This window comes from Crocodylus siamensis, chromosome 2 (assembly GCF_052110815.1).
Source record: "Crocodylus siamensis isolate JL-2025a chromosome 2, ASM5211081v1, whole genome shotgun sequence".
Lineage (NCBI taxonomy): Eukaryota > Metazoa > Chordata > Crocodylia > Crocodylidae > Crocodylus > Crocodylus siamensis.
In genome coordinates, this window is record NC_143396.1 from 292,298,688 (window position 1) to 292,318,133 (window position 19,446).

Here is a 19,446-nt window from a genome sequence, read left to right on the forward strand (position 1 = left end):
CTTGCAGACGCTCTTCCCAGACCTGTGGGGATCTCTGACGATGGCATCATTGAAGCAGTTGCTCAAAGGAGCAAATGACCAAGTGGAATCACGCTGCTTTCCCAATAGCATGTGTTACACAGTCCACGCACATTAGCAACAGGGGGAAAGTTACATGCCATTACCTATTTAGTCTGGAAATAAAGTTCAAGTTAAGTTAAAAGTCTTGCACGGCAGGCCCCTGCATAGATATACCCAAAATACCAGGAGCAACAGCCTCGCCAAGCACATAGCAATCCCACGGCATCCTGATCAAACCAGAAAGGGAACGCACATATGAACATTTTTTTATTCTTCGAATTATGAGATACTCTGAACCTCAAAAAATAAGAGTGCAAGTTTGGATCAAGTTCTTATTGCACCTGATCCTGCTCTCCCGACTTTTTAATTAAAATCTGATGCTTGTTAGAGTGAAATGTCTTTTATTTAAAAGCACATCAGCTTCCAAACCCTACAGTCAATCCACACTCAGCACTTCCGCTTGTCTTCCACGTGGACTCTCTCACTGCGACGCAATCATAGGTATTATCAGGGTATTACAAACAAGTGAAATCACCTATGAACTAGATATTTGACAATGTCCTTTGCAAATTCCAGCCCCTGAATGTCAGGAGTATGAAGCATTACGTCTCCAGACAACGCCAGTTTATCGGAGAGAAAGCAAACATCTCGGTCACGCTCTTCTGGTGAGTAAGTGCACATTGCTCAACAAACACGCATACTACTTAGCATACCTTACCTGGAAAGAGGCTTTATTGAACATAGCTGTAAAATTATCTCTTCAGTTGAAGTACTGAATTTGCACAAACATTTTTCTACAGAATAAAAAAAATCAAGCCTTGTAATCGTTTTACTGCATCTTGTTGTGCTTTTTATATTAATATTTGCAAATGTTATACTTTTTGTTTTAATATTTATATCCCAATTACTTGCGTATCAGTTTTTAATCCTAGGGTGTTGAAAGAACATATAATAATAATAATTATAATAATAATAATAATACTCTTCTTTAGACAAAAGTCTTTTTTTTTTCTTTTTAAAATGAAGTTAAAAGATGACATAATTTAAGGAAAAAGGTTTTCAAATTCTCATAACCAAGTGTGTAAGGGAAATTTACAATGCATTGGAAAACTGGCTGGTTAAAGGTATGGCATGTACTCAGGTAGCTCAAAATCATTTTTACAGGTTTTATTTTTTTGTAAAAGTGTTTTCCTTTTCTTTTTTTTTAATTTTGCTAAAATAATAAAATAATATTTCACAATCTGCACAGAGTCTGACTAAAGGGCAGAGGCATTGTACCCTTGGTGTTTGGAATAAAGCCAGATTTTGCCGGCCCTCTTTTGCTGTAGAGTGGTTTTTGTTTGTTTTTTTTTGTTGGTTTTGTTTTCTTCTTTTTGATTTTTTTTTTTATATATATGCACTGCAGTCACACACACACACCTTCTCTTCTGTCTAAAGCTAGGGCCAATTTCATTTCAAATGGAGGTTAGACGAAGAAAATCACTTTTGTGTTTTACCACCTTCTGCGCTAAGTATATCTGAACAACCTTTTGCTCTGGTTGACCCACTTGATAACCTGGTGGGGGGGAAAAAGTGTTGCTCCCATTCTCTGGACCAATAGAAGCTATTTTCTAATGGATAATAAGCTGAAAGGCCATGGCTGTCTGGAAGGTTAAACAACAAACATCTCATCCAAAAGGGCTTACGCAGCAACTGAGGTCCATCCTTCTCCAGAAGCGGCTTTGCTTTCTTGCCTGCAGCTTGCACTCTTAGGCTCGGTAGTTTGTTTTAGAAAATAGTTTGGACAAACCACATTTTAGCAGTGCAAGCTTCTGTGTTGAAATTATTAGCGTTATTTTGTTTTATAATCAGGCTTGTTTCATTGAAGGCACTTGGTTTCCATGGCAATTTATAAAAGATGGTGGTTTGGTTTCTTCACTTCATTAGAACAGATGACTTAGTTGGGGGGGAGGGGGGGGTTAAGTGGCCGCAAGCAAACTCCGATAAGCCTGTGTAATATGTAAGCCCAGGTGGCACATCCTGGCTAGTAATGCATGCAAAAGGAGACGGCATACAGTTATCTAGCATAGCCATGAGAAAATGAAACATAAACATCTTAAACAGCTTTGATTTAGGGCTATTCTCTAGGGGAGGTGACAGCCAAAGGCAAAAGGGCCTACGTTTATTGAACTCTATACTAAAAACCTTCTCGAAGGGAAAATATACGCCAGCTCTTCACGTACCCTGTTTACAGTAAGGTGTTTCTCTCTTTCTCGCTCTCTCTTTCTCTCTCTTTTTTTTTTTTGGCAGGCCATTAGGTTTCCATGGTAACAAGCAAACTATTCATTTGAAACAAAACCAGCCATGACTTTGTGCTTTGACAAGGATTTCTATAGCTCTTTTTTCAGAGTTCAACCAGATGATGCTGTATTCTTACTGACCACAAAAGCACCTGCAGCTCTCCTCTTTACTCGGGCCAGATCACTTTTTTTTCACGCGTGGTTCGTAGCGAGTTATGCTCCCAGGATGCCTTTTATCCCCAGTGCTTTTTATTTTTTTTTTTAAACTTTTATTTTTTTTTTAAACGTTTGAGTCAGTCAGTGGAGGAATCTTTGGTAGTTTGTTTTAAATGTCCATTTTACAAAGACTCTTTCTTCATGCCAGTGCCTGGTGAATCTTTTGTAGCCTCTGCCAGAACAAGGTCACCTCTGATGACTTAAGACAGACAGGAGGAGGAGAACTGGGAAAAGCCATATATGTGCTAATGTCCCAAAAGCACCTGATCGCGAATCTACAAAAGGGGGAAAAGAGCAGAATTAGCAGGTGTCCCAATGAGAAAATCAACAGCCGTTTAATGAGCTGTGGATGACCTGACTTGGTGCATCGACGTCATAGAGAGAGAAAGATCCCACGTGGAGAAAGAGAAGCTGGAAGAAAAGCAATGTAATTCCTCCCTCTATACAGTGAGGATCGTGGTAATGGTTTCGTTTTTAAAGACCTTTGAGATCTACTGATGGAAAGCTGTATATGAGAGCAAGGGGTTATTATTATTGGTGATAAATAAGGGAACAAGGATCCTGACTTATGCACTGAAGGAGGCAGAGACCTATGGAAAAAAATCATGTGTAATCATGTAATTGGAGAAGCATCAAAATGCACATGCACGATGGAGGAAATCAAAGTGTTGCTGGGCACCTTGCTACAGCCATTTCCTAACTCCTGAGGGCTGAGACCCCCTAATGTGCTTTAAATGTCCGTTTGTGTGCAGCGAATGGATCTCAGATCTCTGCCTTAATCAACTTTTTAAATGTTCAAAATAAAGTCCTGTGTGTCTGCTGTCTGAGGGCCAGGTTCTGACGGGTTTATTTCAGTACAGTTGTAACTTAAACCATGGGAAATTCAAGGGATGTATTTGGACCCATGTTGGTCTGAGAAGGTCCGGGGATTTCAGCGAGGTTACCACTCAAGGGCTACTCTGTGGGAGAGAGGCCTTCAAAATGTAGCTGGTATTGCATTAGCATACAAATCCCTGAAACTTCCCATGGTACAAGTCCTGTGTGTCCACAGCCATACTGGAACAAGCGCGTCAGAGCCTGGTCCTTGGACAGTAGACATGTAGATAGGTCTACTTTCCATACCTCTACCTCTAAGTGTAGTTCCCTGCTCCTGACCTGTCTGTCTTGGACTTGGTTTCCTTTCTCTTCTGCTCTACTGTTTTAAAGCTTACTTCATTTACATATCTAGATAGACACACTTTAGCTCGAAAGGTGGGCCCCAATGCAAGCTTTAAGGTTCTCCCCCATACCACCTCCCCAGCCAGCAGGTCATTTTGCTCTGGTCTCTGCACCTCCAGGTCTGGATTATAACACGGTTAAGGTTTACAGTACTAGGGAGCAGCGTGAGCATGCAAGACAGCTCTTTGCACTGAAGGAGGACCCACTTACTGATGGGCGGCTGGTATGTTTTCATACACTCTCCTTCCACAATTGATACGTCGTCAATAGCAATGTCACCTTCTATGCCAGGGCCTCGGATTCCTTCAAAAATGACCTGCAAAAAATCCAAAGAAAATATATTTCACACAGTAGGAAATTCATGACAACTGAAGCATTTCCTGTGCCCATGTGCCTACGCTACCATGCATACATCTGCTCTGAGGCAGAGACATACCACTGCATATCCAAATGTCTACCATGTACTTGAGATGGGCTCACGTTTCACCTGGACACAGGAGATGTACAAACAACTGAGGCTTCTAAATTGCAAAAATCAGTCATAGAGCAACAAAGCTGCTGCTTTGTAGCTTTGAGGTACTAATTACTTCCCTCTTCAGACCATTTTCCAAATGTCTCTAGCTGTGTATTGGAACTGGGACAGAAGTGCAATAAACCTATTTAACCTAAATCAGTTCAGTCTGATACTACATCCATCCAGATTTATCTTAAACTGGTTTCAGCCATTTTGAAAGCAGTTTATAGGCACTGAACTTCTGTTGTGTTACAGACTGGAACTAGTTTCTGATCACTTATACCAACTTATGTGTAATTTCTATCTCTAGCCTTGGGTGGGACAGGAATTCTTTCCGGTCACACTGTGCACTGGAGATATGGCCCGTGCTGAATGAATGAACCAGGGTGTGGACATTCATTTCCAGCCTGATAATGACTTGGTAGTAGTGTAAAAATACGGTATTTTGCTCTGCCAGACAGCAAATGCCTAGCGCCTTCAGGCTGGCTTTTTGGTTATGAAGAATGAATTAATAAAGAGGGTATGTGATAACTGCTTTGTTTTATACACACAACTACATAAATCCTGAAACAGAGGTGGTCAAAAAAATACAGTCCATTTTCTTCTTTCATGATCTCCAGCCTCATGCCAATGACTGGTTCCCAAGGAGTAACTCTACAACCGAAGAACTGACACCAATTACAGACCATGAAAGACAATTCTCCTGCTTTTGGCACAGCTCCTCCTAAAATGAATGTTGCATAACAAAGCTACAAGTACCACAGTACATCAGACACTTTCCTGCATACTTAAAAAAAATTGGAACTCTATGTTGCCAGCAGCACCTGGTGACACCTGCAATTATATCTTTTTGACTTTGTACAAAGGCCCTGTGGGCCTGCATGACAGGTGCTGTAGAAATAGGCTGTTTACTGTAGTCTGGCTCCATATAGCAAGGACATGTTGGGGAATAAGTATGGCATGATGGAAGGAAAGATTGAATTCACTATACGACAAGGTTAAACATAAGCGTGCCCTCAGTAGGAAGTCTTGAGGTAACTCACCTTAGCCTGATGAAGAAAGGGTCTAAACATGTTTGCTATCATAAACTCTAATCAACTCAGCAAAATAGCTAGGAGGGCAGGGAGAACAGAGCTGAAAGAAGAACTGGATGTTGGACAAATTGTGCAATTCATTTGCCCATACTCCATTAGACAAGATTTGCACATTGGGCCTTTTCACTACCCCGTGGCCTGGCAGTGTGGGATGTAGTTCATCGATGTCTCCCTCATGAGAATGTCCTGATGGGTTGTGGAGGCCAGAAGGTCAATCACTGACAAGTCTCAGGGACATTGTTTCCCAGGCCTCTGGGAAGGTTTTGTCCCTGGCCTTGTCTCTAGCTTCCAAGCATACCCCAGATGCCCACCACCATGCCTTTGGGTGCCCAGAGACATACTCCACAGTCATTCAGCAACTGCTCAGTAACCAGTTAAAGAGCTCCTCCCTGGCATGTAGGTACAGGGCTTCACAAGCCATAGAAGCAGTGAATATAGCAGTTGGATTCCTGAGTAGCAAGGGAGGTAGTTTCCCCTTCTAGCTCAATGGTGGTAAAGCCATAGGCATCACATGTGCAAAGGTGGTAAAGCCATATACTCCCTGTGTCAGCAAGGGCAGCACTGTGGAGTTTCTGAAGACCCTAGACCTTGCCTGAACCCCTAGGAGATGTGTGTGTGATCTGTCCAGTTCCAATTAACCAATTCTTCACCTCTGTTTTCTTGGGCAGGGACCAGGACTTCCCCAACATGATGCAAGACAGACTCGAGGGGAACGCCTCCAGACCTCAGGGTGGGGAGGACTGGGTTAGAGAGCTTCCAGAGGGGCTGAATGTGTTCAAATCAGTGGGTCCAGATGCTCTCCACCCCAGGGTGTTGAGGGTGCTAGTAGGGGTTATTGCAGGGCCCTTGGCATGGCTTTATGAGTGCTTGTGGTGCTCGGGCCAGGTGCCGGACGATTGGAAGGTAGCCAACGTGGTCCCCATCTTTAAAAAAGGGAGGACCCGGGTAACTATAGGCCCATCAAGACTATAGTCTTACCTCAATCCTATGGAAACTCTTTGAGAAGATCCTCAAGGAGCACATCTGTGATGAGCCGGCTTCAGGGATGATGCTCAAGGGCAACTGGCACGGTTTCATTAGGGGCAGGTCATGTCAGACCAACCTGATTGCCTTTTATGATCAGGTCACAAGAGCCTTGGATGCAGGTGTTGCCGTGGACGTAGTCTTTCTGGATTTCAGCAAGGCCTTTGACACCGTCTCCCACCCCATCCTCATTAAAAAATTGGGTGACTGTGGCATTGATGCCTACACAGTCAGATGGATTGCAGATTGGCTGAAGGGTTGCACTCAGAGGGTGGTGGTGGACAGGTCATATTCGACCTGGGGAGAAGTGGGCACTGGAGTCCACCAGGGCTCAGTCCTTGGGCTGTTCAATCTCTTCATCAGCAATTTGGAGGACGGGGTGAAAAGCACCCTGTTTAAATTTGCTGATGATACCAAAATTTGGGGTGAGGTGAGCATGCTAGTAGGGAGGGAAAGACTGCAGCAAGACTTGGATAGGTTACAGGGGTGGGCTAGTAAAAACAGGATGTGCTTCAATACTGACAAGTGCAGGGTGCTGCACGTGGGCAGTAGTAACCAGCAGCACAATTATAAGATGGGAAACTCCCTTCTTGAGAGCACAGAGGCAGAAAGGGATCTTGGAGTAATTATTGACTCCAAGATGAACATGGGCCGACAATGCGACGTAATGGTTGGAAGGGCTTGTTGTACATCCATAGGTGCATTTCTAGCAGGTCCAGGGAGGTGATCCTCCCCCCTATGCGACACTGGTCAGGCCACAGCTGGAGTACTGAGTCCAGGTCTGTGCACCCCATTTCAGGAGAGATGTGGACAACACTGAGAGGGTCCAGAGGAGGCCACCCGCATGATCCGGGGACAACAGGGCAGACCCTACAATGAGAGACTGCGGGACCTGAACCTGTTCAGCCTCCACAAGAGAAGGCTGAGGGGGGACCTGGTGGCCATCTATAAACTCACTAGGGGGGACCAGACGGGTTTGGGAGAGACCTTGTTTCCCCTAGCGCCCCGCCCCCATATAACAAGGAATAATGTCCACAAGTTGTTTGAGAGGAGGTTTAGACTAGACATCTCCAAGAACGACTTCATGGTCAGGGCAGCTAGGAGCTGGAACCAACTTCCAAGAGAAGTGGTGCTGGCTCCTACGCTGGAGGTCGATAAGAGGAGGCTGGATGCCTACCTAGCTGGGATCATTTGAGTCCAGTTTTTTCTCCTGCCCTGGCAGGGGGTTGGACTTGAATATCTATAAGGTCCCTTCCGACCCGACTGCTGTGAATCTATGATTCTATGTCCCCAGTGCTTTGGGATGCCCTGTATCTCTCTGGAGAAGCAGCTCTTGAAGCTTATGTACTTCAAGACATGGTGCTTTTAAGAAGAGCCACCACTGAGCACAGGATGGAAATGTGTATCTCACTGATGGCTACAGTGCAGGCTGGAAAGTCCATATGGACAAGACTGGCAATGGCCCACTCGGATTTGGAGAGGTGGAGAGGCCATGTTGAAGCCCTTTATGGATGGTCAATCCAGCTGTGGACTCTTGCACTGAAACAGCTGGCAACAGGCCAGAGACCATTGGGAATTTCCAGGTTCCAATTGGCAATTATGACCCTCATGTTGCTGGCTGAGCCCTGGAGTGATGGGGCCTAGATGATGCAGATCTCAAGGAAGGTTGCCCTACTCATTGCTGCTGCTGGTCATCCCAGGTTGTCAGGAATATCTGCTCCCACCAGTTGCTGCTTGTCTCGTAGGCCTAGGAGTGGACACTGCAGAGAGAAGGTGATCTTCTGCATGGTCCTTTATTCCTTCCTCCTCAAGCACATTGTTCTCAGACTCACAGAAGACATCTTGAAGAAGTAATTTTCCAGTGCCAGGGTCATTGTGCTTTGAGCTGCCATGCTTCACCTACTAGCTATGGTATGTTAGAGGGTAGAAAGCATGGCCAGGGAGGTGAGGACTCTCTACATGGCTTGATCAAAGGCTGACAGATGACATGCATACCTTCTCCGCTTCACTTGAGTGTACAGTGGATGTAAAATTGCCCATTCCTCCTGCAATGTCACAGGACACACAACTAGAAGTCTAAGATTCAAATGTGCAAAAGGCACTGCAGTTTACACTCAGGTCTCCTTGCAAGCCTCTGGCAACTCTGGTCAAAAGAGATGCTAGGATGCCTCCTCACCAGCTGTGGAGCAGCGCAACAGTTTCATGCTCTAGCCCTCTTGGACTCTAGGTCTGTATACCAGGAAGGTGAAGGGACAGGAAAGAAGAGAGCAGCTTTGTGTGGTTTGTAGCTGCTTCAGCTGAAGTGGAAAATTATCCCTGTTTGGGGATGTCTGGCCTGGAGAAAGGTCAACAATATTATTTGCCATAATGCCTGTTATTAGTGATGGATTACTATTCTACTGTGGAAACAAAGCTATGTTTGTTCCCTTCCCAACAATGCTGTGATTCCAGAACTGCTGTACTGTTGGTTTAATTAGGTTTGCAGAACAGTGGACCTAGCCAGTGTTGCAGAAAATGTATTCAATAGCAAACTTCAAAGCCTTTCTATAGAGATGAACAGAATTATGCAATGAATATATTTTGTGAGCAGTATCATTCAAATGGTTATACTTTTCTTTTTTGTTCCATTGGAATGCTTTTGGTTAACTGAGGTGACAAGTTTTCACTTTAATCTGCTACAATATATGCATGAAATTCAATTAACTTTAAATGAGCATGCTCTGTTATTAAGAGAGAAGTTAACTCTTAGGACTAGAGTCAATCAGAAAAAAAGTTGAATTTTTTTTAGAGTAATATACCTGAAATACATGTCATAATGGTCTAACTATATTAGAGATGGGTCAAAAATATGCCATCACATCCTGCTGCCAGTGATTTTGTTTGGATGCACGTTCAAGCCTATTTAAATCCTTCTGGTAGCTTCCAACTTGTTTAAAATATAAATAAAAGAAATAAAAGATATATGTGTTTTCATTTCTACTTAGGTGAAATTTTACAATCTCGGCTCTCTCCTATGCCTGATGAAGGGTGAGCGCACCTGAAAGCTTGCAAATAAATAAAATAATTTGTTTGCAGATATCTACTTGGTTTAATAAAAGATATCATTTCTTCCACAAGGTTTGATTCCTTTTGCCTCTAGACCAATATGGCTGCAATCTGGATATCCAATTTTATTTATTATTTAATGTTTTGCTCATTGATACAGTTCACTCAGCTCAACTGAGTAAAATGCATGATAAAAGACCAGCAAGCCCTCATCTCACGGTGGAAATTTTTGGTGCATCTTCTGATGCACTGAGGGGGCAATCTGCCGGCCCGACCCCTTAGCCTGGGAAGTCTGCTGCTTCCCGGTGGCCTGCATCCGAGACATTGCACAGAGGATCCCACAGCTCCTCCAGCCCACAGACCACTACCCCATGCTCCTTATTCACGTGGGCACCAATGACATGGCTCGGAGCACCCCCAGCCAGGTCATGAGGTGCTACAGGGATTTGGGAGCGGGGCTTAGGGGTCTGTGAGCTCAGGTGGTGTTTTCGTCAATCCTCCCAGTCTCAGGCTATGGGCTGAGGAGGGAGAGGAGGATCCACGCAGTGAACAAAGACTGCAGAGCTGGTGTCATCGGGAAGGCTTTGGCTTCCATGACCACAGCCCGCTCTTTGGCGAGAGAGGCAGCGAGCTGCTGGGAAGAGATGGCCTCCACCTCTCTCCCCGCTGGGTAGGAGGCTCTTCTCAGCCAGGCTGGCTGACCTGATCCACCGGGCTTTAAACTAAGCCCACTGGGGGATGGGGGGATGACTGCCACTGCTGGTCCGCTGAGCGACCCTTGCAAAGCCAGCAGATCAAGGCACTTAAGGGAGCCCACCCCTGCCCCAGCCCTGGTACAATCTGTGGGCAAGGCAAGAGCCCCCAAGGGGACACTTGCCTGCTTGTACACTAATGCCAGAAGCCTGGGCAACAAGCAGGAGGAGCTCGTCCTCCTGCTCAGTGCAAAGAATTATGACGTCTTTGGGATAACGGAGACCTGGTGGGACTCCACCCACGACTGGACCACGGGTATAGAGGGCTATACCCTGTACAGGAGGGATCGTGTTGACAAAAGGGGTGGGGGTGTAGCTCTCTATGTGAAGGAAAGCTACATGTCCCTGCAAGCTGATGTTGGCGACCGGCACGGACAGCTAGAGACCCTCTGGGTAAAAACTTGTGGGGAATACGGCACAGGGGACACAACGGTGGGAGTCTACTACAGACCTCCCACTCAAAGTCCCGAGCTTGACCAGGAGTTCGCCCGGGAACTGACTGAGGCCGCTTACTCCAGGACTTTGGTTGTCATGGGTGACTTCAATTACCCGGACATCTCGTGGGAAGATCACTCAGCAAAATCTGAGTGGTCGCAAAGCTTTCTCTTGTGCGTGGATGACCTCAACCTGACTCAAGAAGTCTATGGGCCAACGAGAGGCAAAGCGCTGCTCGACCTGGTACTGGCTATGGGGGACAACCTAATCGGCGACCTAGTGATCGATGGGAAGCTGGGTGACAGCAACCATGAGCTGATCACCTTCACCATCCACTGTAAAGCTGGCAAGTCAGTCAGCAACACAGAAGTCCTTGACTTCAGAAAAGCCGACTTTGACAAGCTCAAGAGGCTTGTCGGTCAGGCCCTTAGGGACCATGACCCCAGGGAGATGGGAGTTCAAGAAGAGTGGTTGCTTTTCAAGGAAGTGATCCTCAATGCACAAGCTAAATCTATTCCAACATGGAGGAAAGGCAGCAAGAAGGCACAGGAGCCCTCCTGGCTCTCCAGGGACCTAGCAGACCTCCTGCGGATAAAAAGGAAAGCCTACAAAGGATGGAGGATGGGATTCACCTCCAAGAAGAATTATTCTGCACTGGACTGGTCCTGCAGGGAGGAAACCAGGAAAGCCAAGGCTGCAACTGAACTCCAACTAGCTTCAAGCATCAAGGACAACAAAAAGTCCTTTTTCAGATATGTGGGGAGCCGGAGGAAAAGCAAGGACAACGTTGGACCCCTGCTAAACCAGATGGGGCAACTGACAACTGACGCCCAGGAAAAAGCCAACCTATTAAATAGATACTTTGCGTCAGTCTTTCATCAGTCACACGGGCTGCCCATGCCTGCTATGGGACAGGGAAATCTGGGTGATGGGGAATCCCCTACCCTCCATCAATGCTGACCTCGTGAAGGAACACCTTGAGAAGCTGCATACCTTCAAGTCAGCCGGCCCTGACAATCTGCACCCCAGGGTACTCAAGGAGCTGGCAAGCGTCATAGCCCAGCCCCTGGCACGGGTCTTTGAAAACTCCTGGCGCTCTGGTGTAGTGCCCGAAGACTGGAAGAAGGCCAATGTGGTGCCGATCTTCAAGAAAGGGAGGAGAGTGGATCCGGCTAACTACAGGCTCATTAGCCTGACTTCTATCCTGGGGAAGATCTTAGAAAAGTTTATTAAGGAGGCCATCCTTGAGGGACTGGCCCAGGCTAACATCCTAAGGGACAGCCAGCACGGGTTTGTTGAAGGTAGGTCTTGTTTGACCAATCTCATTTCCTTCTATGACCAGGTGACCTATCACCTGGATGAGGGAGAAGAGATTGATGTCATATATCTTGACTTCAAAAAAGCTTTTGATCTGGTATCCCATGATCACCTCTTGGCCAAACTGCCCAGTTGTGCTTGACTCCACCACGATCCGCTGGCTGGGAAATTGGCTTCGTGGTCGGACCCAGAGGGTTGTGATTGATGGCAGTCACTCATCGTGGTGCCCTGTGACCAGTGGGGTCCCTCAAGGCTCTGTCCTGGGACCCATCCTGTTCAACATCTTCATTAATGATGTGGACATTGGAGTCAGGAGTGGGGGGGGTTGCAGGCAGGGTCTCGTGCCCTCCCATGCCCTCCCCTGTGCGAACTCCATGCTAACTCGAGTGCCTGTTTATGCAGCCTGTTCGTGGGGCCAAGTAGGGGCCAGCACCAGGCCTCCTCCCAGCAAGCGAGGAGTTAACCCCTTCCCACCACGAGCCCGCTCACCTCTGGCTGTGCTGGGGGTTGGCAGGGGGCTCGGCGGCTGCTGAGGGGGTGTCTGGGGGGCTTCGGGGGAGTGGGGGCGCAGCGGGCTTCACCCGTGCGTCTCTCACCGCTCCAGAGCCTACCTGAGTGTGGTTTTTTTTTTTTTTTTTTGAAATTCGCCGATGACACCAAACTTTGGGGCAAAGCATCCACGCCAGAGGACAGGCGGGTGATCCAGGCTGACCTGGACAAGCTCAGCAAATGGGCAGACGAGAACCTCATGGTGTTTAACACTGAAAAATGCAAGGTTCTCCACCTTGGGAGGAAAAACCTGCAGCACCCTTATAGGCTCGGCAGTGCTACGTTGGATAGCACTACAGAAGAAAGAGACTTGGAGGTCATCACTGACCACAAGATGAACATGAGCCTGCAATGCGATGCTGCAGCTAGTAAAGCGACCAAAACGCTGGCGTGCATCCATAGATGCTTCTCAAGCAAATCCCGGGACGTCATTCTCCCCTTGTACTCGGCCTTCGCGAGGCCGCAGCTGGAGTACTGCGTCCAGTTTTGGGCTCCACAATTCAAAAAGGATGTGGAGAAGCTTGAGAGAGTCCAGAGGAGAGCCACGCGCATGATCAGAGGTCAGGAAAACAGATCTTATGATGACAGGCTGAGAGCCACGGGACTCTTTAGCCTGGAAAAGCGCAGGCTCAGGGGTGATCTGATGGCCACCTATAAGTTTATCAGGGGTGACCACCAGGATCTGGGGGAACGTTTGTTCACCAGAGCGCCCCAAGGGATGACGAGGTCGAACGGTCACAAACTCCTGCAAGATCGTTTCAGGCTGGACATAAGGAAGAATTTCTTTCCTGTCCGAGCCCCCAAGGCCTGGAGCAGTCTGCCAGCGGAGGTGGTTCAAGCACCTACATTGAACACCTTCAAGAGTAAATTGGATGCTTATCTTGCTGGGATCCTATGACCCCAGCTGACTTCCTGCCCTTTGGGCAGGGGGCTGGACTCGATGATCTCCCGAGGTCCCTTCCAGCCCTGATGTCTATGAAATCTATGAAATCTATGATCAGTGCTCAAACTCAAATTTGCTTGGGTCAAACTGCATGACATGTATTCAAAGGTTACAGCTGGTCAGCACTCACAAGGGACAAGACATTATTCTGTACAGAAGATACTACTGTCTTCTTCACACTTGACTGTGTTCTCATGACCTTTCTCATGACGTGGTGCTGGGGCTGGATCTGGGTTGCAGGCTGGGGGTTGAGCGCCCCTTCTCTAAGATTTTGACACTATACAGTAAGCTGGCAGGGTTTCAGAATATATTTAAAACCTGACTGTGCTGCCTTAAAGTCACTCGGCAAATTCCATACTTATATTGCTAAAAGAACTTGAAAGCAGCACATTTTGTAGTGGATGATTTGATCGTTATGGTGCGATGCTGTAGGTTAATTACTGCAACAAGGTAGATATTAGTGCAACGGGGAACAGTAATTGGGAAAACAGTGAGGTTTTCCACATTTCAGTCCATTGTCTGAAAACAATGTTCCCAGTAATTACTCTCTCATTACATTTTTCCACTCCACCTCTGATGATGGAAAGTATTCATCTTAAAAGCAAAGTATCTTCTGCTCTTTCCCAAAGTACAGCTTGCCCTCCCACCCCTTGGCAAACTGCACATAAAAGATCAACTGAGTTTAAAGTCAAAACTCTCCTACTAATGAAAAACACAACTTCCAGACACAAAGTACGCTATAGAAATACAATGGGTACCGTTTAATTAAAATCTGCTTTTGGCAGTAAACTGCCTAGGTTTCAAAGACAATTTGCTATTAGCCAGGTTAGCTGCAAGCTCAAAACAAATCATAGCAGATGAGTACTGGCAATGGACGAAGCACAGTGTAGCATGCAGTTTACAGTTATCTGCACGATGCACCAGATAATCACAATCTCCTATCAGTCTCTAGCAAAAGCTATTATTTGTGCCCCTGTGATTTTATACAGCTGTTCTTAAAAACACCACATTTGTCTAAATAATAGGAGCACTTACAAATCTACCAACAGCTATTGTACTCTCGAAACAAGTACAATGGAAATTATTCCTATCCAGAGAGTCTCTAAGGAAGCGTAGCATGTCTTTTCAACATGCTTTTCAACTAAGTATCATGCCGGGCCTATCTTCCTGGAGTGCCTTCTGGTTAGATGTAGAAATGATCCCAATTAAACCCCACAAATCCAAACAGATCCAAATTGTGGGAAGATCTGAATGCAGATCTCAGTGTTGATTCTCAAACAATCCCAAGTAGGAAGCAATGATGCAGTTCACCCCACCTTTCTTTCCAAGTTGTTTTTGAGCCTCAAATAACCACCATACTAAGCTGTAGGAACAGCTGCTGACATGTTCCTCAGGTCTAAAATGAAGAGGGTCTCAGCCTGTTTCTTGTAGCCACAAATCTGGCTAGCTGACATCAATATCCTAAGGGACAGCCAGCACGGGTTTGTTGTGGGTAGGTCTTGCTTGACCAATCTCATTTCCTTTTACAACCAGGTGACCCATCACCTGGACAAGGGAGAAGAGATTGATGTCATATATCTTGACTTCAAAAAAAGCCTTTGATCTGGTATCCCATGATCACCTCTTAGCAAAACTGGCTAACTGTGGCCTTGGCCTCGCTACGATCCGCTGGCTGGGGAATTGGCTCCATGGTTGTGGTGACTGACGGAAGTCAATTGTCGTGGTGCGCTGTGACCAGTGGGGTCCCCCAAGACTCTGTCTTAGGGCCTTTACTTTTTAATATCTTCATCAATGATGTGGACGTTGGTGTCAGAAGCGGCTGGCCAAGTTAGTTAACAACACCAAACTCTGGGGTAAAGCATCCACACCTGAGGACACAACGGCGATCTGAGCAGAACTTGACAGGCTCAGCAAATGGGCGGACGAGAACCTGATGGTGTTTAACACCGAAAAATGCAAGGTTTCCACCTTGGGAAGAAAAACCTGCAGCACCCTTATAGGCTCGGCAGTGCTACGCTGGCTAGCACTACGGACGAAAGGGACTTGGGGGTCATCATTGACCACAAGATGAACATGAGCCTGTAATGCGATGCTGCAGGTAGTAAAGTGAGCAAAACGCTGGCGTGCATCTATAGAAGCTTCTCAAGCAAATCCCGGGATGTCATTCTCCCCTTGTACTTGGCCTTGGTGAGGCTGCAGCTGGAGTACTGCGTCCAGTTTTGGGCTCCACAATTCAAAAAGGATGTGGAGAAGTTTGAGAGAGTCCAGAGGAGAGCCATGCGCATGATCAGAGGTCAGGAAAACAGACCTTAAAACAGAGCCTTGGGGCTCTTCGGCCTGGAAAAGCGCAGGCTCAGGGGTGATCTGGTGGCCACCTATAAGTTTCTCAGGGGTGACCACCAGGATCTGGGGGAACGTTTGTTCACCAGAGCGCCCCAAGGGATGACGAGGTTGAACAGTCACAAACTCCTGCAAGACTGTTTCAGGCTGGACATAAGGAAGAATTTCTTTACTGTCTGAGCCCCCAAGGTCTGGAACAGCCTGCCAGCGGAGGTGGTTCAAGCACCTACATTGAACACCTTCAGGACGCTTTTGGATGTTTATCTGCTGGGATCCTATGACCCCAGCTGACTTCCTGCCCCTGGGCAGGAGGCTGGACTGGATGATCCTCCAGGGTCCCTTCTAGACCAAATGTCTATGAAATCTATGAAATCAAAGTGATAACAAAGTACTTGTAGAGACAGGATTTGTCTTGGTGGTCTCAACAGAGAAGACAAGGACAGATAGGAATGGAAATGGACTTAAATGCATACCTGTAGAGAAGACTTACCTACTTCAGGCTAAGGAACAAGTCTAGAGAAGTTTTCATTTTCAATATCTGAGCTGCACCTGTTCTGTGGGACTTCACTTCACTTCCCAGAGCTGGAGACAGCTCTTCACAAACTGTCAGTCTTTCCCAGGCACCAGAATTCACTGAGTTTTGTACATGGGTGTGCTATTTTATTTACATACAGACAGATCAATCTCTTAATGCAGAGGTCAGCAACCTTTTAGAGGTAGCACCCAAAATAACTTCCACTGCTAACTTCCACTGCTTAACTGTCACCAGCTTAGTGGTGCCCCAGCCATTCAGCAGTGACAATGGCCAGTGATCCAGCCAGTGCTTCCCATGCCACTAAACTGCCTTTGCCATCTTGGCTCCAGTGACCAAAAGAGAGTAAGCAGAACTGGTACCTCAAAGCCAGATCTGACGCACTGGGCCAAAGCTAGAAAGACTGGCCAGATCAAAGGGGCACTAGCCAAATAGGTCGAGGCCCCAACTTTTGTGTAAATTCTGCAAAGCATGGAGCATGGTGTAAGAGTGGTATCGAGCCATGCAATTATCCCTTAAGGCAGGAGCTCCTCACCTCTGGGTGTTTTGTGGAGCAAAGACTCAACCTGGGAAGCCCTGGGGCAGCATTCATTTTGAGAACTGGAAGAGACATCAAGACGTGGCAAGTGAGCAAAGAGGAGACTGTTCCCAGAACAACTATTGGAACAATGGGGACTCTGGGGTACCTCCAGGGGTTTTGACCACCCTGGGAATGGTGCCCTGTTACACTGCCCAAAATTACTTAATGCGCATTAAAATTAGTTGCGCTTATTTGCACATGTAGACTCAGTGACAGCATTAGAATTCAGGGATGCTCAGCACCTCTGAAAATCAAGCACCTAATATACATGCTCAAGCTAGAGGTTAGATATTTGTAGGTAGCTGGGTTTGAAAACACTGGCCGTGACAAGGAAAATTTAGTCTAAGGATCGACTAAATCAACCACAATAATCCAATCTAAAACCCACATTCAGAGGTACAGGAAGGGAGGCAATGCTGCTCCTTGCAGCCTGAACAACACCTACTCAGCAACACTAGACACTAAACTTGATGGGCAGAACATCAGCTAGAGGAATTCGGCATAGCTCCACTGACTGCACTGGTATCTTCACCCACTGAACCAGCATCCAGTGACGCCAATTTGGATTTGGCTACGGAGCTGGAAAACTCTCCATCCTACTGCCCACTGATACATCCTCCAGCTTTAAAAGGAAGGAGCCATGTGGAGACATCTCTTTGTGTTCACAAATCTCTGCAAGATACAGCTGCAATTACAGTTAGTTTTAATGTCCATTGCAAAATTCGAACAGAGACCTGCTGCTGCAGAGGTAACATGTGGGGTATCATTTCCTTGTCATTTTTTAGTTTATTATTATTTAAGCAAATCTATAAACAATTAGATGATTTAAAAGGGAAAGTAGCACTACCTAAAACTCATCTAAAGCTTTCCCAATCCTTGCTTCTCTTCAACTGAAAGGTTTTGTTATATGATATGTAGATTGGAAAAAGTATAAAGCAAATCTAGGAAGCACTTATACATATGAATTAGCCTATAAAAAGTTTTAATTTCCAAGTCAGAGGGTGCAGTTTTACTGCAGACAAAGATTCACTTCAGTTCACTCCCCTTAAATTTAACTAGGAGGTTTATATGCCTTACCATTTAGACTCTTAAATGGGAAATAAAGTTTTGTTGGAGCAGGAGATGCTAAATGTAATTTAAAGTCCCTACTGTGCTCCTGTGTTTTAGTTATTCAGAGCTTCCTGGCTTTGCATTTGTTTTATGGTCAAACCTTTAGAAACAACAACATCAAACTTGTGGAGTGATTGAGCAGCCTCAGAACTTGCTGAAGTTGGGAGCCAATATTTCTGTGGATGGCACTTTGTTCATATTTTGGCATAACACTGTAAAAAGAGGAGCTTCATTTTGTCTACCCATCTGTGGCATTGATAAATACACAGAAACATATATTTTATATTCTTTTAAAAAGAAATATATGAAGCATGACATGCATTGATACCAGGACTGGCTCCAGTTCTTGACTTTCTGGAGATGCAGTCCCTGGACTTTCTTATCGTGAATGCTCAGACACTGCACTGAGGGCTGACTTTCTGCAAACGGAGACAGGCAGATCATTTGAAAAGGAGAAAACAACGTGGCAAGTCTCACTGGTAGTTGGAATGCTCCAGCCCCCGGAGTCATGGGAGTAGATGAGACTCTCAAATTCCAATTAAAAAATATTAAATCTCAAATGGACTCAGAAAGAAAGCTCAGAGTTGCTTTCTATAAACATCCCCAAAATGACTGTCATGACCCTGGGGAATAGGTATATACTAGGGCTGTGTGAAGCTTTGGGTGCTGATTTGATTTGGAGGAGATTTGGCCCGATTCAGTGACCGAATCTCCAAATTTGAATTGAATCGGGAGAGCATTAAAAAGGTCTGAATTGATTTGAAGTCTCTGAACTGATTCAGAGAGCTAAGGAGAGATTCGAGCAGTCCCGCTTGCCGCTGCAGGGAGCTGGACCTGGGCTCCATGCAGGTAAGTAGGGGGGAGGGGAGGGAGAAGGGAACCACGGGGGAACCCCTGCCAGGCGCCAGGCTCTGCCTGCTCTCCCAGCCTCCCTGAGCACCCCCAAACCCCCACCCGCTCTCCCAGTCCTGTCAATGGCTACACGCCTGACCCCAGGATCCCGGCTCTTAAGAAAATAAGCCCCACACTCACCGGCTGCTGCCAGGCAGGGGGGCTATCCCCATTGCACCTCACTACCCCGTGCTGCATGGGGAGCTTTGACATGAGACGCCTGCCCATTCTCCCAGCTCTGTCAATGGCTGCCCCACCCAGCCCCAGCATCCTCACTCTTTTAAAAAAAAGTCCCACAATCACCGACTGCTGCAGCAGCCATTGGGGCTTCTGGGGGCTTGTGGCAGATCCCCCCGCACAGCACAGGGCAGTGTGGGGGGCAGTGGGGATTGGTCCCACGGTCCCACACCTGGCAGCATCTGGTGAGTGCAGGGCTTTTTTTCCCCTTTCTTTCTCTTTTTTTTTCTTTTTTTTTTTTTTTAAAGAGCCGGGACACTATGGCTGGGCAGGGCAGCCATTGATGTGTCTGGGAAGTGGGTGGGGGAAGG

General features: G+C 46.5%; 1 protein-coding gene across 2 annotated transcripts in view; it reads right to left on the minus strand.

The window, feature by feature from the left end:
• Positions 1-1,225: 1,225 nt before the first annotated feature.
• MDGA2 (MAM domain containing glycosylphosphatidylinositol anchor 2) overlaps positions 1,226-19,446 on the minus strand; it is a 695,817-nt gene continuing 677,596 nt past the window's right edge. For both annotated transcript variants that reach the window (XM_090034430.1, XM_090034431.1), the window contains exons 16-17: positions 3,984-4,089; positions 1,226-2,830 (exon numbers count right to left, since the gene is read on the minus strand). In XM_090034430.1, coding sequence (XP_089890556.1) covers positions 2,742-2,830; positions 3,984-4,089 — 195 coding nt within the window. In that variant the 3' untranslated portion in view covers positions 1,226-2,741. The remainder of the gene's footprint in view (positions 2,831-3,983; positions 4,090-19,446) is intronic.